At 46.7% G+C, this 25,695-nt stretch overlaps 1 protein-coding gene across 1 annotated transcript in view; it reads right to left on the minus strand.

The window, feature by feature from the left end:
- Positions 1-10,199: 10,199 nt before the first annotated feature.
- The window catches only part of LOC309617530 (uncharacterized protein), an 81,094-nt gene continuing 65,598 nt past the window's right edge, over positions 10,200-25,695 (minus strand). Inside the window, exon 5 of the mRNA XM_082370003.1 lies at positions 10,200-15,329. Within this exon, the coding sequence (XP_082226129.1) occupies positions 15,256-15,329 (74 nt within the window). The 3' untranslated portion in view covers positions 10,200-15,255. The remainder of the gene's footprint in view (positions 15,330-25,695) is intronic.

The raw sequence follows: 25,695 nt of genomic DNA on the forward strand, positions 1-25,695 counted from the left end.
CTTTCTTTTTTTTTTGGCCACGCCACAAGGCATGTGGAATCTTAGTCCCCCGACCAGGGATCGAACCCCACCCCCCACAGTGGAAGCACGGAGTCTTAACCACTGGACCTCCAGGGAAGTCCTAGGCCTCTGTTTCATCTAACATCAAACGAAGGGTTGAGTGGACACCTCTAAGCACCCTCCCAGCTCTGACAAACTAAGATTCACTCCCTGTCAACCCTCAGCATCAACCAGTCAACAAGTTGCAGCCCGAGCAGGAGAAGGAGGATGAACATCTTTGATCTGTCTTCTCAAACCCAGTTCAGAGGGTCTGTGCCCAGTGCCTCGACCCTCACAGGGTCCAGATTGAGGCCAAGGGAACACAGACACAAATACAAACTTGCAGCCCCTGTGATCAGGGTCCAGATCGGCTCAGAGAGGTGAAGGGCCTGTCTCCCATGGTCGCCCAGTGGAGGTGGTGCAGGGGATTGGAACTCAGGACTTCCGGTTTCTCCTGCACCACACCAGTGCTCTTTCCTCTACACCAGACAAATGTAGCAGCCCCTGCCTACAGCCCCTCTCATCTCTCCTCCCTGCCCCCCCGCCCACGCACACTATTTTGCAGGCGAACTCTGGTTACGATGAATGCCATTCTGAGGTCACCTGTGGATAGAGCTTTCAGCAGGTCAGTCAAATGACAGAAACCTGCCTGGACAGTGCTGTACTCACTATAACTAGAAAAAGGAGACCTGACGTCAAGGCTCAGTGATTGCAGCTGAGACCCAACGCCTTGGCAGGCATCAAGCTAAGACCTTTGACCTCCCCACCAGGCTCTGGCTTCTCCTTCCTTCCCCTCCCGCCCCAGAGGATGGGGTCTCCATGGGAAACTGAGGGCTTTCCTTCCCAGAAGTTCAAAGTTATGGTTCTTCACTGCCTTAGAAATTTCGGCAAGAAGGAATTGCAGGGCCCTTGTTTCACAGGTGACTAACTGAGACTCCAGGAGTCAGTCCATGCTGAGAGCTGTCAGACGTGAATCACTAATATCCCGCTGGACCGGGTGGACACCTGTGGTCCCCACCTTCACCTCAGTGAAGGATGGCTGCTCAGGCAGGAGGTGATGGATGGGTGTGTAGGGAGATGTGTGCCTTGGTTCACTCCTGAGCCAAATAGCCATCCCTCTATCCCTCCAACCATCCCTCCATTTATTTTTTTATGCATGCAGCGTTTGGTGGGAGCCGGGAGAGAGCAATGTCACTGAAGCCATGAGAAGAAAGAGCTGGTGGCCATGGGGTGGTGCTGACTCCTCTCTCCCTCACCCCCACACGTGTCTCTCCCTTGACCTCTCACCACCACCACCCACTCAGATCCCCCCTCGCCTCTTCCTAGTGACCTTCCTGCCCTTGGTCTGTCCACGCTCAAATCCATTCTCCGCATTGGCTGCCAGGGTTCCTTTCTAAAACACAATACCATCCACATCCCTTGGCAGGGACTGGAGGGTTTCACAACCTGACCCCAACCTGCCTGACTCATCTCTGGTTCCAAAGAGGCAGTAATTAATATTGATGAATGAATGAATGAACAGCCCACTACAAACTCTGGCAGGGCTCCCTCACACCATACAAACATCAGGATTCAGAAAGGCTAGGCCCCAGCAGTGACCAGGGGAACATGGACATCAGCCTTGCCCTCTAGTCCTGGATGCTGCTCCACAGCTCCCTTCTGCAGGGAATGGACCTAGATCAGCAGCCTTGACCTGGATGGTCCCCAGGACTCTAGAGCCCTTGGTTCTATGGCTCTTCCTAGGGAAGTCTGGCCAGGGGGCCACTTCCCAGGAACAGGGCTCTGAGCCAGGGACCAGGCCTCTCCCACAACTGATTGGGGCCCCGACACCAACTGAAATCACTTACTTATACAAAAATTAGTTTCTGTGAAAATTGGGCTGTAACTGTTGGACTGTGCCTCTTTGGGTCCAGAGGAATTTTTTCAAGTGCTGAGCTAGAGGTGCTTTAGTTCATTATCCTCAGGTCCTGCTCAATTCCTCCAGCCCCTGGGGCAGTATCACTGACCAACAAGCCTCCTAAGATGATGCCAAGTCTGACTCCATCTTCTGGAAGGATTTCCAGGAGACCCCACCCTCCCTGTCCTGGGCCCAAGAAGTGCATGTCTTAGGGCTTCAGCTGCAGTCACCAGCTAGGCAAATACAATGGAGACTCAATTCTGAAGGTTCATCCTATAGTTCATAGCCAGTCAAGAAAGGGTATGTGGAAACTTCATACATTGTTGATGGGAATATGAAACGGAACAACCACTTGGAAAATAGTTTGGTAATTTTTTTAAAAGTTAAACATATACCTATCATATGACCCAGCCATTCCATTCCTAGCTACTTACCCAAACACTGGCATGCAGATATTCAAGGCAGCTCTAAACTAGAAACAACCCAAATGTCCATCAGCAGGTGAAGAAATAAACAAATTGTGGTATAATCTGTACAGTGGACTACTACTTAGCAATGAAAAGGAATTAATTATTAATATACACAACATGGATGAATCGCAAAACCAATGTGCTGAGTGATAAGAAAAACAAACTAAAATAGTACATACTGGATGATTTCATTTATATAAAATTCAGAAAAATACAATCTAATCTGTAGTGACAGAGAGCAGCAGAAGGGTGGTTGCCTGGAAACAGCAGGGATGGGACAGAGGGATGACAAAGGGACACAAGGAAACTTTTGGAGGAGATGGATGTGTTCATTATCTTGATTGTGGTGATTGTTTCACAGGTGTATATATATATACCTTATATACATGTATATGTTAAAGCTCACCGGATTGTACACTTTAAGTATGTTTGGTTTATATACATCAATTATACCTTAATAAAGCTATTTTTTAAAAAAGAAGAAACAGGCGGAGTCTCCTTGGACACTCACTGCAGCCTTCAGGACAGAGTCACCACTCGGCTTGGTCTGCAAGGCCGGCCACCCTCTCCAGCCTCTTCCCTTGTTTCTCTCCTGCACGGTAACCAATGGGTTGTGGCTCCCTGAATGTGCCATGCCCCCATGGCTTTGTGCACGCTGTCCCCTCCAGCAGCTGGGCCATCTCCTGCCTCATCCACACAGAGAACTCCTACTCCTTTGTCAAGACCTGCTCAGCTGTGCCCTCTCTGGGGAAGCGGGTCACAATGAACAGCTCCTTCCTCTGCGTCCCACAGTCCATGTACACAATTTGTCATTAGCATTTGTCTGTACCGGCAGACTGTGGGCTCCTTGAGGCTAGGGAGAGTGTCATGTCCATCCTTGTCTTGCCAGTGCGATGCACACAGACAACCATGAGGCTTTACTCAGCAGATTCCACCTGCCCAAGAAGGTGAGGTGGGTCAGCAAGGGGTGGAGTGTAAGAGGTTCAGAATTAAGGAGCTAAGAAGTGGGAGAGTGGGGCACAGCCTCCAAGGAGAGGGAAGAGGGAAGACTGCACTGCTCAGGGTTCAGCCAGTGCCTCAGGCAGGTGGGGCTGGGTGGGGTGTGCCCTTCCCCCCATTACAGGGGAACACAAGGAGCCTTGGTAGAGGAGAAGGACTGGCTCTGCCTCCCCTCCAGACAGGTCTCGGCCCCAGGGTTCATCGGGAGGTTGCAAAATCTGTTTGTGACTCTGTACTCCCCAGGTCTGGGGGAAAACACAAGAAACTCCATCTGCAGTTAGTGGCCTGGAGGAGCAGAATGGGTGGCAGGCTCCACAGTGATTCCCGGACACGGTGAGAGAGAAACACCACAAAGGGAACCACAGGAGTTCCCAACGCTGTAGGTGACTTCCCAGACAGTCCTGACCACCTCCTCCATGGTGCAGGGGTCCTGAGCGAGACTCTGGCTGGATGCTGTTCAGGGGCGACCCCTTTTCCACACAGCCCTGCAGCCTTGGCCTTCCCGTTTCGCGCCAGCCTAAGATAAGCCAGCTAGTCTTTGTGTTGGGAGCCGGGCCATGCAGGCAGATGAGAGCTCCCACTCATCCTGGTCCACCAGGGAACAGTGCAGAGGCTGAGTACAGAAGGCCTGGGGGAAATCAGTCTTCAGGGTTCAAATCTGGGAGACTAAATACCCAGAAATGATGCCCCACAAGCTTCTAGGCTGGTAACTAGAGACACGTGTGCCTGGGGCCAAAATTCCTGCACCTGAGCAGCATATTCAGGAATAAGGACAGTCAAGAGCCAGAGGCACTGCCCAGGGTAACAAACCTAGGCTGGAGACAGAAATGCTGCTGTCCAGCTCTGGTCAATCTAACTCCTGATACCACAGGCAGATGAGCATAAATGCCACACTCATTTCAGAACCTTAGTGTCCCTGCTGGGAACTGCTCCGATTGTTTAGCCTTCAGCAGAACCAGCTGTGAGCTGGCTCTTCTTGGGTCCCATCCTAGCTGGTTTAGCTGGTTTTCCACCAAAGGGCTCATTAAAGGTCAGCCTGTCCTCAAAGGTATCCTGTGGCACCTCCCTTGGAGATGGGCCTTCTAATGTTGCATTGCTTGAAAGCTTCTCAAGCTGGCATCACCAAGTGAGGTCCTAGAAACTCATTCTTAAGTCCACACATTTTGGCTTAGGAAAGTTGCTAAGACCCTTGGCATCTCAGCATCTTCCATTGCAAAGGGTCTGCAATTCACTCCCTTTCTTTAATTTCACAAGTATTTTTAGGGTACCTGCCACACGTGGGGCCCTATACTAGATGCCTCGGGGAAGACAGATGAATACCTTAACCCATGGAGGTTGCAGTCTGCATTGAGACACTCAATGACCCCACACAGCCTACAGAGCCTGGTCCAGCAAGCATCCCTGGGGACGTGGAGAGTAGGAGTGAGGGGTAGGGGACCACTCAGCCCTTTCACAAGGGGCTTACGGCCCAGTGGGGGAACCAAGAGGCCAATGCAATTCCAAGTGCTCTGTGAACTGATCAAAGAATGTTCCAGAACAAGTGTATCAGGAAGGAAGGTGGGAATAGCACTTGTTTTATGTCATTCTCATTCATAGCTCACTCTCCAGCAGAATTGGGTGAGCTGGTCTTTCTTTTGGGAGTGTCAAGGATCATGGCCAGCTTTGTGGGGAGATGCTGCTTGAACAGTCTCTGAGTAACAAACAGAGGTTTGCCAGTAGGTAAAGGGTGAAAGGGCAGCCCAGGCCAAGGAAACAACACAAGCAAATCTCCGAAAAACATCTTATGATGTGAGATAAGAAGTGCCTTGAAAGAATTATAAACTTTGCTCTGGGAGTTCAAATAATTCCAGAGAAATTCCCAGATTTTAAATAAAAAGATGCAGTGATGTTCGCCTCTTGATACAAGAATGGGTGACTGAGTCAGGCGCTGGCCTAATGCTCCTCCCTCTGCCTCTGTAGGGAATTTCTTGGAGACAGCTCATGCTAAAAGCCCTTAGTAATTCTCTCCTCTGAAGACACACCAATTCCCCATTGTATAATTAGGATATAGCCCAACCTTCCGAGAATGTTGCCTTCTCTAAAGGGTATAAACTGCAGCAGCCCAGGGACTAGGGCTCCTTAATTGACACATTTTATCCACATTTGAATCTCATTTTCCATTTTGTAAGGGCCTGTATCTTTTTTTTAGCTGGATGAGCTTGTTTAAAAAGCTATTTTATGCATGTATACAGATAAAATGGCAAAAAGTGCTGCATTTGATAAGAAAGTGACTTCATTCTATAAAGTATTCTGTAATGAGTTAGGATCATGTGACTTTTCATTCTTCCAGACCTGGGCTGCTCTACAGCCAAGGCAACGATCTCCAACCTGCTCCCCACGCCACCTGACTCAAATCTAGAAGGGTCTCTCTGGGCTGAGACTCTGCAATGCATACTGTCAGAGTGAAAGTGTCCAGCCTGCCCAACCTGCCCAGCCAGACCTCACCCTCTCGGGAAATGGCCTAAGGGCCATGGGGACAGAAATGACTGAGGTTAAGCTCAGGGAAGGACGGGAGGTTCCCCAATAAACACCAAATGGGGCTGAGGGAACAGGTTACTGCAGTGTCATCTGACCCTGAGTTTCGGGAATTCTCTTTGGGAAGAAAATATCCACAGAAAGCAGTATCTATGACTTTGGAAATGCATTAAAACCCTCTGGTGTCAGGGAGAGCTGTAGTGACCGGGCTGACACTGGTGGTGCAGTGGGGCGGGCAGCGGGGTGGAGAACTGTAATGGAGGCGGGTGGAGGGGTCAAAATTGACTCTGGGGAGAGCCTGTATGGCCCCCAAGGGACTCCCTTGTTCCAGCTCCCCAAGGTAGAGAGGGGCACTCCTGACCTGCTGGCTCCAGAAAACTGGTTCCTCTGGGAATGAACACATATCAGTGGCCTTCCAGACCCAGGGGGAATTTTTTTTTTCCAGAGGCTTGGTTCATAAGCCAAGTCACCCCAAACTGTGTACAGCCAAACACCCTTGCAGGCCTGAGGGGTAATCACTTCTGGGGAAGCTGCTGAGGCCATGGGTCCAGACTTCCCCAGGGGCCCTTTATGCTCCTCAGCACTGAAGCTGGTGGTCAGGGGCCTCCCCTGTCACTGGCACCCAGCCCAGCTTGGTTGTGCTACAGACCTCCATGTGTGGGGTCAAACTTCAGCTGGTACCTGTACCTCAGGGGTTGAAGGAGGACTTTGGGACTCAGACTCAATGACTGGGCTCCTGCTTTGTCCTAAAAATCCAGCCTCACCAGGAAGTAAGAGGAAAGGGAACAGCTATTTCTTGTGCCAAGAACAAGCACTATGTGCAGAGCACTGTGCCTTTATCTTCATCTTCTCATTTAATCCTCCCAACCACCCTATGAAGTAGGTAAGATTGACGCCCAGAGAGGGGAAGTGACTTATTCAAAATCACACAGCATGAATATATTGTACAGCACAGGGAAATATAACCATTATTTTGTAATAATTTAAATGGAGTATAATCTATAAAAATACTGAATCACTATGTCATACACCTGTAACTAATACAATATGGTAAATCAACTATACTTCAATTTTTAAAAATCACACAGAATAAGAAGATCCTCCAACTTCTGTTTTAGGGAATACAGTTGCTGAAAACAACTCAAAATACTAGATGAAACATGAAAAATCCTTTTTAAAAGTATTGAAGAACTGGCAAGAGAGAAAGGAATAAGGTCAAAATCAAAGGAGAGGCAAGAACAGAGAAAAGTAAGGAGCGCCAAAGTCATTTTGGCTCTGTGGGCGTTTTCAGATACAGGTATACGTGAATCTCAGTTTGAATGGCCTTGAGGGGCAATGTGGACAAATGTCAAAACTCAGAGCTTGGGACTTCCCTGGTGGCGCAGTGGATAAGACTCTGTGCTACTAATGCAGGGGGCCGCATTCGATCCCTGGTCAGGGAACTAGATCCCACATGCCTGCCGCAACTAAGAGTTTGCATGCCACAACTAAGGAGCCCGCCTTCCGCAACTAAGACCCAGCACAACCAAATAAATAAATAAATATTAAAAAACAAAAACAAAAAACAAAACTCAGGGCCTGTCACAAGTGGGGAATCTACCGGGAGACCCTCTTAGATTAAGCTGGCACCCTAGAAGGTCTCACCTCCAGGGGAATGCAAAAGAAAGTGGGGAGGGTATGTCCCTGTGAACTTATAACCACAAGCTAGCCTTCATACAGACTACCTGGCCAAATTCATATCACTGAGTGGTTCAAAAAGCCTCAAGTCATGAATTTAGTTCAAAGCATTCCTGGATTGCTATTTCCCTGAAGCATCTGGCAGTAGGTAAATCCTCCCTGGGGGAAGGCATCTTCATCCCAGGCTTCAGCAAATACCCCCAATAAAATTTCAAGTAAATTTTGAGCAGTACACAAGCCAAAAATAACCAAGCACACAAGGAAACAATGAACAAGAACCAGCAGAGACAACAGACAGCAGACACAGATGTACAACAACTTCAGATAGTGGAATTATTGAGTATAATAAACCAATCACGCTTACCAATCATGCTTACTATGCTTAATGAAACCAATCATGCTTACTATCCTTAATGAAATAAAAGACAAGCTTGAAAATATATGCAGGAATTAGAAAACTATAAAGAGTGACCTAACCAATTTGAGAAAGAAGCAAAGGGAACTTCCAGAAATGAAAAATAACGTACCTGAAATTTTAAAATGCAGTGGAAGAAAATAGATATATGTATGTATAACTGAATCACTTTGCTGTACACCTGAAACTAATACAACATTGTTAATCAACTATACTTCAATAAAAAATAATAATAATAAAATGCAGTGGAAGATTAGACTTAAGAGACAACCTGTGAACTGGCAGGTGGATTAGAGATAAGCAACAGAAAACAGCACAGAGAGACCAAAAGATAGAAAATACGGAATAAAACTTAAGAGACATGGAAAAGAGTGGCCTATCATTAGTAGGAGTTCTGGGAGGAGAGGAGAAAGAAAATGGAGAGAGGCAATGCTTGAAGAGATACTGGCTGAGAATTTACCATAACTGATAAGAGACACCATTCACAGATGTTAATTATCCCAAGGAATTCCAAGCAGGATTGAAAAAAGAAGAGGAAAAGAAAAAAACACATCCTTAAACACATACAGTAAATTGCAGAACATACACAAAAGAAAGAGAGAGAGAACCAAAGAAAAATTCAGTGTGCTTAGATTATAGCTGATTTATCAATGGCAACAATAGAAGCTGGGAGTGGAAGGGACCTGACAAGCCAGAATTCTTTATCCAGTGAAAATATCTCCCATGAATGGGCACAAAACAAACACGTTTTCAGACAAGCAAAACCTGACAGAACGTATAACAAAGGAACTCTCATTAAAAGATATTGTAAAGGATGTATGTTAGTCTGAAGAAGGCTACAAATGAACTTATCTACAAAACAGAAATAGTTACAGATGTAGAAAATAAATTTATGGGTACTAGGGGATAAGAGGGGGAGGGATACATTGAAAGATTGGGATTGACATATACACACTACTATATATAAAATAGATAACTAATAAGGACCTACTGTATAGCACAGGGAACTCTACTCAGTACTCTGCAATGGCCTATATGGGAAAAAAATGTAAAAAAGAGAGGATATATGTATAACTGATTCACTTTGCTGTACACCTGAAACTAACACAACATTGTAAATCAACTATACCCCAATAAAAGTTTAAAAAAAAAAAAAAAGGATGTATGTTAGGCAGAAAAAAAATGATCCCAGATGGAAAATCGGAGATGCTAGAAGGTATGAAGAGCCCAAAAAAGTGGTAAATATGTGGGTAAAGCTGAACAAACACTGGCTGTATAATATAACAGGAATTATAAGGTCCTGTGAGGTCACAATAAAACCAGATAGAATTAAAGTACATCACAATAATGTAACAGTCAGGAGGCGGTAGACAGAGTTCAGATGTTTTAAGATTTTACATTTTGCAAAGAGGAAGGTCAAGTGAGGGACTAACTTTAGATATTGACAAGTATGCATGTGGTAATTCTAAGAAATCTAAAAGGAAAAAGAAAAAGAAACACGGTGTATAATTTTCAATTAATAGAGGAAAAAAAAGACAATAATAAAAAATAATCACTCCAAAAGAGACATAAACACAAAAATGATGAGAAAAATAGGAAGCACAAAATAGGATAGTGGATTCAAGATCACAGAGTGTGTGTGTGTGTGTGTGTGTGTGTGATATGAAGCTGGGCCTCATTTCTGGCTCCACACAGCTTTGGAAAGTCATCCTCCATACTCAGAGTACCCTCACTGTCTCCTGACACAGCCCCCAGCATTACTTGTGTCTGAGCACTACCAGGCTTCACATCCTGCCCCTTCCAATGACTGCCCCCCGCCATCAGTGCTGGGCTCCCTAAGGCAAGAGACTCAGCACATGGCATTAACAATGATCATCTGTTGAGTGCTTACCGTATGACTGTATGTAGGCACATACTGTGCACACCACAGCCATATCCTCATTTACTCCTCACAGCTGCTCTACAAACTGGTTTTTACATCATCCCAGTTTTACTGATGAGGAAACTGAGGCTTTCAGAAATGAGCTAACTTGCCCAAAGTTACCCAACTATGAAGCCAAGCTTACCCAACCTAGGTCTGTTTATCTAATCCAGAGGTCATGTGCTTAAAACATTAAGCTGGCTTTCAAGGATTTGTTTTTTTTTGGTGTGGTAAAATACATATAACATAAAATATACCATCTGACCGTTTTTTTTTTAGGGTGGCTTTATTTCTTTCTTATTTATTTTTAACACCTTTATTGGAATATAATTGCTTTACAATGGTGTGTTAGTTTCTGCTGTACAACAAAGTGAATCAGCTATATGTATACATATATCCCCATATCCCCTCCCTCTTGCATCTCCCTCCCACCTTCCCTATCCCATCCCTCTAGGTGGTCACAAAGCACCAAGCTGATCTCCCTGTGCTATGCAGCTGCTTCCCACTAGCTATCTATTTTACATTTGGTAGTGTATATATGTCAATGCTACTCTCTCACTTCGTCCCAGCTTACCTTTCCCCCTCACTGTGTCCTCAAGTCCATTCTCTACATCTGCACCTTATTCCTGTCCTGCCCCTGGGTTCATCAGAACGATTTTTTTTGTTTTTTAGATTCCATATATATGTGTTAGCATACGGTATTTGTTTTTCTCTTTCTGACTTACTTCACTCTGTAGGACAGGCTCTAGGTCCATCCACCTCACTACAAATAACTCAATTTCATTTCTTTTTATGGCTGAGTAATATTCCATTGTATATATGTGCCACATCTTCTTTATTCATTCATCTGTCGATGGACACTTAGGTTGCTTCCATATCCTGGCTATTGTAAATAGTGCTGCAATGAACACTGGGGTACATGTCTCTTCTTGAATTATGGTTTTTTCAGGGCATATGCCCAGTAGTGGGATTGCTGGGTCACATGGTAGTTCTATTTTTAGTTTTTAAAGGAACCTCCATACTGTTCTCCATAGTGGCTGTATCAATTTACATTCCCACCAACAGTGTAAGAGGGTTCCCTTTTCTCCACACCCTCTCCAGCATTTATTGTTTGTAGATTTTTTGATGATGGCCATTCTGACCGGTGTGAGGTGATACCTCATTGTGGTTTTGATTTGCATTTCTCTAATGATTAGTGATGCTGAGCATCCTTTCATGTGTGTTGTTGGCAACCTGTATATCTTCTTTGGAGAAACATATCTGACCATTTTTATGTGTTCAATACCGTGGTATTAAGTACAGTCACATTGTTGTGCAAGCATCACCACCATCCATCTCTAAAACACTTCATCTTACAAAGCTGAAACTCTGTACTGTTAAACAACAACTCCCCTTACCCCTCCCAAGTCCCTGGCAACCACCATTCTATCTTCTGTCTCTTGGCTTTAAAGGATATGTACCGACTGGTCCCAAGCTCCCGTCTCAGCCTACACTCAGGCAACTCAGTCCTATCCTCTGTGCATGCCCTGCATGATCCTTGCCTTTGCTCACGCAGATCCCTCCTCCTGCAATTTCCTTCTCCAAGCCCTAATCTTCTGGAATTCTCATCCTAAATGTCTCCTCTCCAGCAAACAGCTCCTGCCTTTAGTGACTGTCAGGGACTTGCATCATACTCAGGTGTGTAAACTTAGTACTTCTGGGCGGCAAGTTTACGAAGAGCCAGGACCATGTCTTGTTCGTCCTTTAGCCCCCAAAGTATCCTCTGCAGTGCCTGGTGTGCATGTTTTCTGAATTCTTTAAAACCAGTTCAAGCAGACGGGTAGAAGCTGCACACAAGCAAAATCTTTCCCAAGCAGCAGAGCTTGAGTTCTCCTGGAGCTTCGCATGCAGAGCATTCCTGCCCTCCCCGTGTGTGAAGCAATGGAGACGTTTCTGTTGGCAGGGATACTCCTGGTGGTGTAAGGGCTGGTTCTGAGCTCAGGACCTCTCTTCCATGGCCCCTCATTTCTCTCACCTTCAGAGATGAACTCCAGCTCTGATTGACCCCAAGCCTCCAGCCCTGAGAGCAGTCTGCATCTCTGTGTCACCATAGCCTGTTTCCTTTCCAGAGTCCATAGGAAAACTATAAACTACAGCTGGCAAACCTCCCACCTTCCTTCTAAGACTCAGACCCAGGCAAATCAAATCAAAGCAATCCACATCAATTTGGTGCTACATGGATGAGGCCAGGTGATGAGGAGATACAATGGAATGAGGAAGGATAAGACCTGTCTGTGCCCAGGAGGAGCTTACAATTTATGTGGGGAGGTAAGACACATGGGAAAGTTAAGCAGAGGAAAATGAGATGAGGCCTAATTACCAGTTTCAGGCCAAAGGGGAAGAGGTTCTACAAGACTGAGCCTCAGAGACAGGCAGAGCACATGTGAGGGTAGCCAGGCCTGAGGGTGCCAGGGCAGCAACAGGCCCGTCCAGCTGAGAGAATCTGGGACCCAAGCTGATTCTCAGGGGACCAAGTGCAGGGGTACTCCTGCATGCAAAGCTGTGGGACAGGAAGAAAGGTGTAGACCAGGTAAAGGGTGTGGGTGTCCCTGAGGTGACCAGCCTAGCTAGGTGGACAAAGCACTGATGAAAAGGTTGGGGAAAAGAGGCTGAGGTTGGAAATGGACCAGGCTGAGAACACCAGGCTGAGAAACTTGGGTCTTGATGGGGACTGTGAGGCATCATGGAGGGCCTGATGTGTGCGGCACTGAAGAAGGTACACCAGCCAGCCCTCACCTTCTTTCTCCCACAGACTCAGTGCTGCGAACTGTCCCCTGAACCCTGCAGCAGAGCTCCCTTTCCAGACCCAGAAAAAGTAGAAGAAAAAAATAAAGCCTAGATCCACTTGGAAAAGGGTAAACCAGCCTCTCCCAAACCTTTCTTTGATTTGCACCCAAGACCTTAAATACACCCTTTTAAACCCTTCACTCATTGCAGTTGCTTTTCTTTGAAACCATAAAAGAATGTGTGGTCGCAGTTTGTCCTGCTGGCAGGAAAATTCCACATGCAACTTGCAGCATTTCCAGGGTGGGAACTGCTGGCCTGGGAGTAGGAAGTCTGAGTGTGGTTTTTTTCTGGACCCAGGAGTTAAGGCACATTGTGATGAGCCAGTTGGGTAACCTTGGGCAGGTCACTGAATCTTATGAAACTTCAGTTTGCTCACTTCTGATACGAAGATAACAATACCTGCTCCCACTCAGGAAGGCTGCCTACCTTCCAAGCACATGGATTGCTGCAAGTGCCAACAAGGATGTCGGGCCAGATGAGATTCCAGTTGATTTTTAGAACTCTAAGAGTCCAGTTTTCTCTCCCAGTGGGGGAGTTCCAGACCCTCTGGCTGTCACTATAAGAGATAAATATCTGGGAAGGCAAATTGTCACAAGCATTTACTGTCCATCAAGAGTGGAATGGCTTCAAAGGGATGCTGTTCTGGTCTTCGCCTCCATGATCACTGCCAGATGCGCGTGCTCCAGGGCATCCAGAGCAGGGGGAAGGGGGCTGGTGTCTCTGTCCCCACCAAGTGCTTGCATGTGAGCAGGAGATCAGAGGATGAATAGCTTAGGAAACATCAGAGACAGCATGGTAGCTTCATGAAGAGGTGGAAATGGAGGTGTGGTGGAGAGAGGACAGAGTACTAACCCAGGGCACCAGGAATCTAGGAAGAAAATGGCTGAACCTAGACCCTTACCTCACACGATATACAAAAATTTAAATGGATCACTGACTTAAATGTAAGAACTAACACTATAAAATGACTAGAAAACAATACAGGAGAAATCCTTTGTGGACTTGGATTTGACAAAGATTTCCTAAATAGTACACAAAAAGCACAAGCTCTAAAAGATAAAAATCAATATATTGATCTAAAAATCTTCATCAAGATTTAAAACTTTTGTGCTTCAAAATACACTGCTACAAACATGAAAAGATAAGCCACAGACTACGAGAAAGTATTTGCAAACTATATATCCACCAAAAGGCATATTTTTTGGTGGAGATATATATATATATATATACACAATTTTTTTTAAATAAGCAAGTATAAACTTTAGTCTCCTTCTTGATGTTTCAACATAGTTGTTACCTGGTTCCATTTTACCACAGAAACTGTCAATAAATTCCCAGGAGGAATATAATATATTTGAATATATATTTGAAATATAAACCTTTTGGTGGATATATAGTTTGTAAATATTTATATATAATATATAATCTAAAATATTTTATAATAAATATATATTATTTTAATATATAATATATAAGTTATACTATAGCATAATTATTTTATACATTATATTACTATAAACAACCCAGCTTTAAAAATGGGCAAAGAATTTGAAGAGACACTTCACCAAAGAAAATATATGGATGGCAAGTAAACACATGAAAACATGGTCAACATCATTAGTTATTAGGGAAATCAAATTAAGACCACAGTAAGATACCATGACACATCCACTAGAATGGCTAAAACTTAAAAGGACGACCATACTAAGTGTTGATAAGGATATGGAGAAACTATAACTCTCATAAACTGCTGATGGGAACGATCTAACCGTTTTGGAAAAAAGTTTGGCAGGTTTTTTTTTTTTAAGTTAAACATATGAGCCAGCCATTCCATGCCCAAGAATCATAAAAGCATATGTTTACACAAATACTATGAACATTCATAGAAGCTATATTTCTAGTAGCCCCAAGCTAGAAACAACTCAAATGTCCATCAACAGATTAATGGATAAACAAACTGTGGCATATTCATATGATGGAATGTTACTCAGCAACAAAAAGGAACAAACTATTCATATGTGCAGCAACATAGATAAACCCTAAAATAATAATGTTGAGTAAAAGAAGCTAGACAAAAAAGTGAACACACGTTTTGATTCCACATATATCCAATTCTAGAAAAAGTAAACTGATCTAATAGTGACTGACAGCAGATCAGTGGTTGGCTAAGTAGGGCAGGAAGGGCAGGAAGGAGGGGCTTCAAAGGGGCACAAGGAAATGAGTGATGAATATGTTCATTGTCTTGACTGTGGTGATGGCTTCACAGGCGTAGACATATGTCAAACTCATCAAACTGTATATTTTAAACATGTGCAGCTTATTGTACATCAATTATACTTCAGTAAAGCTGTTCAAAAGAAGGAGGAGGAGGGAATGTGGCAGCCCTTGGCCCCGTGGTGGAGACCAGTCTCTCCTCTGCTCTCCTGGTTGGGTGCAGATGTGAGTGTGGGGTTTATCTACAGAATCATGTCTCCTCTGCCATCCAGGTATTCTTTACCTACACAGCTGTGTCTCCCCCAGTTGTTCCAGGTTTCTCAAAGGCAGGGCAGTGCCTTCTGTGTCCAGCCTCTCCTGTTGAGGAAGAGGAAGGTGACAGTGATGGAGCAGGCTCCATGGGGAGCAGCAGGAGGGCTGGTCTGTCACTGGGACCAGTGGTGATCACATGAGGATCCTGGAGGAGTCCACCCAACCAAGCAGAGCATGTGGACTGCTGTCATTCCTGCCTTGTTTGTGGGATGTGTAGCCACTCACTCGGGGAATACTCCTAACACTGCTGCAGAACTGGATAAGGCAGAGGTGAGATGCTGAGCCACGCACGGCTCCTGAAGGAACTGAACCACGGGGGCTAACCTTCAGGTCAGGGCTATCAAACAAAATGGTTATCACATAACCTACAATGAGCTGTGAAATAATTCTGGAGCCAGGAAGCCAATGCTATGTGCAAAGTGCTCCTCCAGCAACTGGCTGAACCCAGATTCTAATCTTTACCACACTGACCTGATTGAAATCTCTATGGTCTGCTGGACAGACTGTCGTTCTGGCTGAGGCACGCAGAGGTTGATGACCTTGCTAAGCCAAATTCTTATCTCTCTCCCTTCTAGAAGCCAGGCCAGCAGTTGCAATTTTCCACCTTGTTGTCAGTCCTGCCAACAACTATGATCCTCCCTCACCCCTTGTGGATTTTCCTTGATAGCATTAGCCTCACTAAAGGAAAGCTTGATTCAAAAAGCCAACCACAGGGTTTCCCTGGTGGCGCAGTGGTTGAGAATCTGCCTGCCAATGCAGGGGACACGGGTTCGAGCCCTGGTCTGGGAAGATCCCACATGCCGCGGAGCAGCTGGGCCCATGAGCCACAATTACTGAGCCTGCGCGTCTGGAGCCTGTGCTCCGCAACAAGAGAGGCCGCGACAGTGAGAGGCCCGCGCATCACGATGAAGAGTGGCCCCCGCTTGCCACAACTAGGGAAAGCCCTCGCACAGAAATGAAGACCCAACACAGCCATAAATAAATAAATAAATAAATAAATAAATAAATAATTAGAAGGGCATTTAAAAAAAATATATATTATCAAAAAGCCAACCACAAAATGGACACGTGTTGGGGTTATTTCTTACATGACCAAAGGAAAAACTGTGTCCTCTACTCACAATACTTCTGACACCAAATGTGTGGGGTTTACCCTCACATTAAGCAATTCTGACACTAATTACTTGGGATTAGTACAGATCCCAAAGGTAAAGGGCTCAGTCCCACAAGATTGCCCCCCTTTAGACACCAATCACAAGTGGTGGCTCCCCAGGTTACCCACACTTCTGATTTGGCTACAAATTAGGGATTCCCATGATCCCCTCTTCAGGTTCCATAATTTGCTACTTGGCTCATGAACTCAGGGAAACACTACACTTACTACTACTGGTTTATTATAAAGGCTACAACTCAGGAACAGCCAAATAGAAGAGATCCAAAAAGACAAAGTACGTGGAAGGTGCACGGAGCTTCCATGCCCTCTCTGGGTACATCACCCTCCCAGCACCTCAATGTGTTCACCAACCTGGAAGCTCTCTGAATCCTTTCATTTAGGGTTTTTATGGAGGCTCCTTACACAGGCATGACTGATTAAAGCACTGGTCATTGGTGGTTAACTCAATGCCCAACCCCTCTTTCCTCCCCAGAGGTTGGAGGGAGGGGTGGGTCTAAAAGTTCCAATCCTCAAAAACAAAAAAAATCAAAAAAATAAAAGTTCCAATCCTCTAATCCCATGGTTGGTTCCTCTGGCAACCAGGGCCCACCCTCCAAGAGTCATCTCATTAGCATAAACTCAGGTTTGGTTGCAGAGGCTTATATGAATAACCAAAAATGTTCCTCTCACCCCTATCACTCAGGAAGCTACAAGGGTTTTAGAAGCTCTGTGCCTGGAACCAGGGACAAAGACCAAATATATAGTTCTTGTATTTGATGACAAAGGAACTCATCACCTGATGGGACAGTGTCCTGCGTGTTCCTTTAAATCACACACACTTTCACGGGCATCCACAGAAACTGCCAGCAGGTGGATTTTCAGGCGAGCCTGAGAAGTAGGCTGTCCTCTCCTCTAGGTTCTTCCGTGGTTCCATTTCCTCAGGAAGTTCACCTTGACTTTGAGAAGAGCCAGGCTGCAACGGGGGTTACTGGGGGGAGGGTGTGTGCATTGCAAATAGTCTGAGCTTCCTCTCTAGGCCCCACAGACCTCGCTCTGCTCTCCAGCTCAGGCCAGCATCTACGTTCTTCCCTCGACCCAGTGTCTCCGTAGACTCAGAACATGGGAGCAACCCCCATCCTCCGGACACTACTGACTGAGCTCAGCTCCCCAAATGGTGGGAAAAGTCTGCTTTCTAGATCTCTCACCCAGGAGACATCAGGCAACAACTCACCACCTTGTCAGGTAGCCCAGCAAATCCTCCTGGTGAATTTTAATTGAAAGCATGTGCCCAGAATGGCCACCCCAGTGAGCAAGGCAAAAATGAGTGACCTCTCTCCTGACCAAGCACCTGCACAAGGCTCATATTGGCACAGCACCTGTTTCCCCAAAGCACTTGTATTTCAACAGAACACAGTCTTCCCAGGAGAGTTCTTGTCCCCACTGGCATATGTTCATGAGGGCGTGAACAAGCAGGGCACTCAAGTCAACTACAGAGTCAGATGGAGAAGGATGCAGGGTTCTAAGACACAGGTGCCCCAGGCGCATCTGGTGTTTAACATGCACCACACACAGATGTGCATCTTAGCAGCAGAGGGTGGAGGGACATCAGGGCCCTGACCCTGAGACCACCCACCTCCCTATTTGGAACTCAGGCCCCTGTACAAATATTTATTGGACACCTACTATGTGTTGGCACTGAGGAGTCACAGGCTAACAAGATGGATGAGGCTCCTGCCCACACGATTTCCACAGCCTCAGCCCTGCAACATTAGCTCTGAGAGATCATGAAGCAAGAATAGGACTGGCCAGATTAGGCACCCAACGCAGCCCAGGTGGAACCCCAGAACTCCATCCCTGAGTGAAGGGAGAGAGAACTCAGGACAGGACAGGGCAGGGCCAGACACAGGGCAGAAGCAGCCAACACCTCAGTCAAAAGCAAACAGGTGTTTGTGTGTGTGTCTGTGTATGTGTGTGGATCCTGGTCAAGTTCAGTGAGCAGCCAAGGTTGGCTGAGTGCCAAGAGTATCTGAAGAAAGTCACAGGTCACACCAGGGCCTCTCTTGAAGGCTTCAGGCACTGCTCTTGGTCTTAGCAGGGCACCTCCTACACCAGCCTGGGGTCAGAGGTCCAGCAGGTGGGCCGGGAGCCAAAGCTGGGCTTGTGGGGAAATAGCAAGGAGTGTGCAAGTGAGCAGAGAGGTTCAGGAGGTAGACCTAAGCGGTGGAAGGAGAGGAACAGCCGAAGTCAGCATAGAGGTGACAGTAAAGGCTGCAAGAGTGCCGTGTGTCACAGCCTAAGGGACAGACTCAAGTCAGGGCCGTAGACCAATGGCTGCATCTCCCACACGTTCCCAGCTGAGATGCACCAGAGCCAGAGACCCTCAGTTGCTGCAGCTGGTCTCCAGTCTCTGCTTTTCACTTGCCACTTCCCTCCAAGCCACCTATCTCAGGCTTTGGACTTCTCGGCTGTGTCACCTGTGTCCAGTCTACACTCGCTCTGTGGACTCACATCAGAGTTGAACTTCCTTAGCCTGACTCCTGAGTAGCCCCACGTCCAGCTGCCCTCTCCATCCTCTGGCTATTTTGTCTCCTACCTGATCCAACCCTGGCCTCATCCCACACCCACCTGCCAAAGTATCAAGTTGACGGGTCATAGCAGGGGTTTCCCTGACCCCACTTGATGGAGGATGGTCCGGAGGGAACACGGAGGTTTGGCAAAGTGCAGGGATTTGGGGTAAGAAACCAGGGGCTTCTCAGGAGCTGGATGGGGACAGGCATGAGTTGGAGGCAGGTTCAGTTCAAGATTCAAGAGACAGGGTTGAGGGGGCTGTCATGACTGAGGTTGGAAGCCTTCAAGGAGCTGAGCTGAGGGGCTGAGAGCTGCACAGCTGGGCTTGAGGCCAGGAATCTGAGAGACTGAGGGGACTCAGCAAGTGGCCGGGGACAACTATCAAACTGGGCATCTTTCTCAGCTGGGCTCACTGTGTTCTTGTCCCACAGCATCCCGGAGACACTGCTGGGCAAAGCATGCCAGATAGATGGGACAGGCCAGAGGAGGAAGAACCACAGCGACCAAGACAGCTCCACCCTGCAGTACTCTGCTTGGTGCTCTGAAGAAAGTACTAGCTTGCTCACCTTGCAGCCCAAGCTAGATTCTCCCCAGGACATGGCACTCCATGGGTATGGCACTTCAGAAAGTTTTCTTAGCTCCTGCAGGCCACACAGATACAGTTAGTAAATCTTGCCCTGAGGAATTTCAGATTAACTGCTCCCATCTGTTCATCATCCAAAATCTGCAGTGGAGTTGGGATGAGACATGAAACACATATTACAATTCAAGATCCCAGGATCTCAAACAAGGATCAAAGAATTAATTCGGTTTTGGAAACATATAATCAACTCCCAAGAAGAATATGGCTCCAAGCCTCCTAATAAATGAGAATGACGCTGAGATGCCAACATCGACCTATGAGTGCCATCTCCAACCATCTGCAGCTGCGTGGCACATACTGACCAGGGTGAAGACAGTGAGAAGCCCAGCGCTGAGCCGGGTTCTGCCACGATTTGCCGTGGGATCCTGGTCATATCACTTCTCTCCTGGCTTCAGGTTCCTGATCTGCAAAACACTCCCTGCTCTGTGTTGGGCTGCATGGGGGAGCCTTGACCGCTGAGTGCCGCTCACTCTAACTAGCCTGATTTCCCGGTAAAGGCTGTCTGGGCCGTTCATCTTCCCCCATCAGAGAAACTGAACTTCTCTAAACCTCTATGGCTGGTGGACGGCCCCACCAGCGCAGAGCACTTCAGGGGCCTGCCTCTGAAAGCAGCCGCTTCTCTCCATGTGACCCAAGCACAGCTGAAAGGAGAACAGAGAAAGAAGAAGCAGACCAGAGGCGTGTGTGCCCTCAGAGCGCTCGGCTTCCTTCTGCAGACCACGTGCCTCAGTACCACTAGGCTCACTGATCTTGAGAGGGACAGAGTGTTTGAGCTGGACGGCTTCTGTGGCTTCTCCACTCGGTGGCCTTGGCCAAGTGACTGTCCTGCTCTGTGCCTCAGTCTCCCCACCTGCCAAGGGGCTCAGTTGTGAGGATTAAGTAAGGATACGTGTTAGACAAGTGTCATAAAACAAACACCCCACAAATGTAACTTTTCTCCTCGCTCTCCTTCTAACCACCTATCACCTCATCTCCAGGCAGGGAAGCAGGTGCTCTGTTGCTCTCAGTTTACCAGACGACAAATTCAGAGGCTGAACCCCCAGGCTCTGGGTCAAACAGTTAATGAATGGCTGTAAAAATGTGTAGTTACATTATGAATAAACAGAAATTTGGGTGTTTCCTGTTGCTTCCTTATAATCTATTACTTTTTCCTAGCAAACTCTATCACCAGCTGAATTTTGGAAATCTAGTATTCTGGAAAATGTTAGTGGATAGGAATAGTAAAAAACTATGTTAGTCCAAACAACTTTTTAAAAAAAAGGAGAAGGGGCTTCCCTGGTGGTGCAGTGGTTGAGAATCTGCCTGCCAATGCAGGGGACACGGGTTTGAGCCCTGGTCTGGGAAGATCCCACATGCCGCGGAGCAGCCGGGCCCGTGAGCCACAATTACTGAGCTTGCGCGTCCGGAGCCTGTGCTCCGCAACAAGAGAGGCCGTGATAGTGAGAGGCCCGTGCACCGCGATGAAGAGTGGCCCCCGCTTGCCGCAACTGGAGAAAGCCCTCGCACAGAAACGAAGACCCAACACAGCCATAAATAAATAAATAAATAAATAAATAAATAAATAAAAATTGTATAACTTTAAAAAAAAAAAAGGAGAAAAATGAACAAAACTGAAACTAAATTTATTTTTAGAAATGCCTTTTTGAAGGCAAATACTTATTTTTAAACAGCAAGAATATTAACACACACGAAAAGGATTTCTCCTACGAAGTCTTTAGCTGCCCAACCTCGAGAAATCCCAGAACTCTCTTCAAATTTTCCATTCTGATCCAAATCCAATTTCAGTGCTTTCTACTCATATTGAATGGAATACGAAATTAACTTTTCTATTCTAAATAACATTTGTTGAGAAAATAAAATCTTACAATTTTAAAAACAAATTTGTCCAGAAATATTTTAAAACTAGCTTTTATGCTATTTCTTACCATGCCTTATTATTGTTTGGGTTGGAGTGTAGTTCTGTTAAGTCAAAATTGCCTTATTTCCACTGATGACTATCACATTGACTATATATTTCACTAGATTAGATGAGCAGCCACACATTGGATGAGCCAAACAGAGCTGTAGCTGACTTGGTCTCTAGAGTTTCCATACTTTTCCATCATATAGGGGTTTTTTTAAAATTTACTTATTTATTTATTTTTGGCTGCATTGGGTCTTTGTTGCTACGCACGGGCTTTCTCTAGTTGTGGCGAGTGGGGGCTACTCTTCGTTGCGGCGCACGGGCTTCTCATTGCAGTGGCTTCTCTTGTTGAGGATCACGGGCTCTAGGCGTGCAGGCTTTAGTAGTTGTGGCACACGGGCTCAGTAGTTGTGGCTCTCGGGCTTTAGAGCGCAGGCTCAGTAGTTGTGGCGCACAGGCTTAGTTGCTCCGTGGCATGTGGGATCTTCCTGGACAAGGGATCAAACCTGTGTCCCCTGCATTGGCAGGCAGATTCTTAACCACTGTGTCACCAGGGAAGTCTCTTTTTTAAAAATTAATTAATTTATTTATTTTTGGCTGCGTTGGGTCTTCGTTGCTACACACAGGCTTTCTCTAGTTGTGGCGAGCGGGGGCTACTCTTCGTTGTGGTGCCCGGGCTTCTCACTGTGGTGGCTTCTCCTGTTGCAGAGCACGGGCTCTAGGCGCCCAGGAGTTGTGGCACATGGGCTCAGTAGTTGTGGCACACAGGCTTAGTTGCTCTGTGGCATGTGGGATCTTCCTGGACCAGGGCTCGAACCCGTGTCCCCTGCATTGGCAGGCGGATTCTTAACCACTGTCCCACCAAGGAAGCCCCCCGTCATATAGTTTTAAACATTACTTTGGTACCTGGGCCTAAGCGACATGTCTGCAAATGTAGTGAACAAACATACTGCCACACTGAGAAACAGAGACCCAAAAGAAGAATCAGGTCAAGTGGCTGAAGCCACTGAGGAACAAAAAAAGGAATGCAAACTCCAAACAGACACAAACTTGACAACTGGGGGACCTTTTCACAGAAACCATGATGCCTATGCTAATAAAACTCAACATACTCACACTGGGTCCTCTGCTAATCCAGAACAGGGCAGGCGACGGGATCTTGGGCACCTGGGTTTGAGGGGTGTGACCGGCAGGCTGGCTTCATGGGCGAGTGACCAGTGCAGTTGAAACGGGGCCCCACACTCCAGATTTAATGCTCTGAGGTCATCATCTCGAAATCCTTAATAATTTTGTCTTTGAGTTTGTGTTTTGTAATTGAAGTCTGATGGGACAACAGAGCATGTGCCAAGAGCTGAGCGCCTTGATTCACTCGAGGTCACGCCTCCCTGGGACAGGTCCCCACCACCTGCCCACCGCTCCCACCCAGTGGCCATGCCTGCACTGGTAGGGGTCTGGGCACAGGCACGGGAGGGGTCACGGTTGGGTGTGTGTGCCATGTTATGGGGCAGGGCCCCAGGGACTATGAGGGGCTGCACTTGAGCTGTGAGTAACCCCTGAGCCTGAGGAAGCACAACACTAAATAACAAATTAAAAACAGTGTTACAGGTTGAGAGAGAAACTATGGCAAAAAGAAAAAAGCTTTTTCCTGCTTTTTGAACACTTCCCACATATTATGTAGCTGGCTCTGGCAGCAGGCACTCATAGAGGAGAAACTTCCAATCCTGCAAAAGTTGCAAACAGCCTCACTGTGGAGCGTGGGGACTTCTCCGAGCAGGGTTTAAGCGAGAGGACTGCCGAGACTGAGACAGGTGGCACTTTCATCTTTACCTTTGGTTGAAAATGTTGGGGACCGTGACTGCATGCTGGCGGGAGTGTACACTGTACAATCTTTGGGAAGCCACTTGGCATTCACTAGTAAAGTCCAAGATGCACACACACCCTAGAGAAACGCGGCATGTGCGCAAAGGAGACAAGTATGAGAGCGTTACCACAACATTGTGGGAAATATCAGAAAACTAGGAACAATCTTAATGTTCATCAGCAGAACAGGTATGGTAGTATATCCATGCAGTGGAACGCTTTAGAGTAATGAAGGCAAATGAATTAGAGCTACATGTGTCAACATGGAAGACTCTGAAACGTAACATGGAGCAGCCCTGTGGGTGCACAGCCTTCATGAGCCATGCTCTATGTCCCCCCAGGTTGGTTGAGTCCTGGGCAGGAAGGGGATGGCCCCCTATGGTGAATGTGAGAATCACATACAAGACTTGGCTGCATCAAATCCACCAAGGGTCCAATGCCCGAATTTCCACTACTAGAAATTTAATCTTCTGGGTCAAGGTTGATGTGCTGTGTTGGCGATCAAAGAGATCTAATAGTTTCTGGTTCTACAGTAAGTACTCTGCTGGGCAGCCACTGGCCACAGCCAAAACCCTTCTCACTAAAAAGCTCATGGGAAGACGCTGAGGCAGGAAGGCTGAGCAGCAGGGCCAAGGACAAAACTGGGGGCACACCAGTAGTTAAGGATTGGTAGAGGACGGGAGGTCAGAGGAAACAGCTGGGAAGCATCAGGAGACAAGAAAAGCCAATGAAATCATGAGCTTAAGGAGGCATTACAGAAATTGACCACATATCACAGAGGTAGGTCAGTTCAGGTGAAAAGATGTCATTAATAATTTGACAATTTTAAAGCCACTGGTGGCCTTAGTAAAGGCAGTATTGGTAGAATGATGGGGGTAGAATCCAGACTTGGTGGGGAATAAAAGAAGCCAAGGAAATGGAGGCACAAAATGTGAGCTACTTTCAAGACGCTTGTTCAAAGGACAGGGTGGGAGGTGCCAGGGAAGAGAAAGTCAAGTTAAGGTTTTCTAGAATGGGAAAGAATTATGCTTGTAGGGTGAAGGAAAGAACAGGGAAGGATTAGAGAATCAGAGAAAGAGGATAATTTATGGAACTGGGTCCTGGAAGAGGCAAGAGAGGGTGGGAGGGAAAGCCTAGGAGGAAGGTTGGTTTTGGAAATGTCATGTGGATCCTGTTAGAAGCAAGGAAGCGAGGAGCTGAGAACCTGATATACTCCCGGGGCAGCAGACTTTGCGGTCACTGGAGACAGAGACAGCAGTGGGGTGGACAATCTGAGGAGAGTTGGACAAGCAGGAAACAGCCACCACGGGGAATGAAATTAATGTCTGGCCAGGTATGAATAAAAGGACTGGCAAAGAGCCGGCTGAGCTGGAAACGGGCTAATCTCTGTGGTGGTGCTAATTTTCTTTTGTCCCAGTAGAGCTTGACAGCTCTGAAGCCCCACAGAGAAGATGGAAGGCTGGATGATTCCAGGCGGGGGTAAGGCAGAGAGGGTGCAGCTGGACATGGGGCTTAAGGCCACCGAGAGTGCTGGTTAGGTCACAGCAGCTCTGGGAACAGCTGGGGTTGGCAGACAAAAGAGACTTCTCCAGTTTTCTTTATCATAAGAGACAACAGTCTGTTGTTGTAACTTAAAAGACATTAAATAGAAAAGCCACTTCAATGACTGGAGTTGTTTTCAACACTGAAGTAGCAATCTGCACCCCACCTTGCTTCTGGGTCACTCACCAGGGTCAAGTGACTTCTATGGGCACACGACCTTGCCAGCCTATGACTCTGGGCCTCAGGTCCACTCCACAAACTCAGAGCTAACAACCAGATGAGATTCTTGCCTTCACTTCCCACCCGTGTGCCAGTGACTGGTACCGAAGGTGCTTCAAAAGAGAAGTTTACAAGTTTCTAAAATGTGGTATTTTGGTCAACCTGATGAACCATTATTGAAAGAATGACTGGGTTGAAAACTACTATGCCTAGTTATTGCTTTTTGCATAGGGACCTGCTGCTGACCACTGCAGCAGTTTTAAAACCCTCTTAAACATCTTTAAGCAATTTTATCAGCTTTTCAGAATTTAGAGAAGCGGTCTTTTTGTGTTTTACAATTTTTTTAAAAAATTATTTATTTTTGGCTGCGTTGAGTCTTCGTTGCTGCGCGCGGGCTTTTCTCCAGTTGCGGCGAACGGGGGCAACTCTTTGCGGCGGTGCGCGGGCTTCTCATTACGGTGGCTTCTCTTGTTGAGGAGCATGGGCTCTGGGCATGCGGGCTTCAGTAGTCATGGCACATGGG

The sequence above is a fragment of the Balaenoptera borealis genome (genome assembly GCF_965194805.1).
Source record: "Balaenoptera borealis genome assembly, chromosome: 19".
NCBI lineage: Eukaryota > Metazoa > Chordata > Mammalia > Artiodactyla > Balaenopteridae > Balaenoptera > Balaenoptera borealis.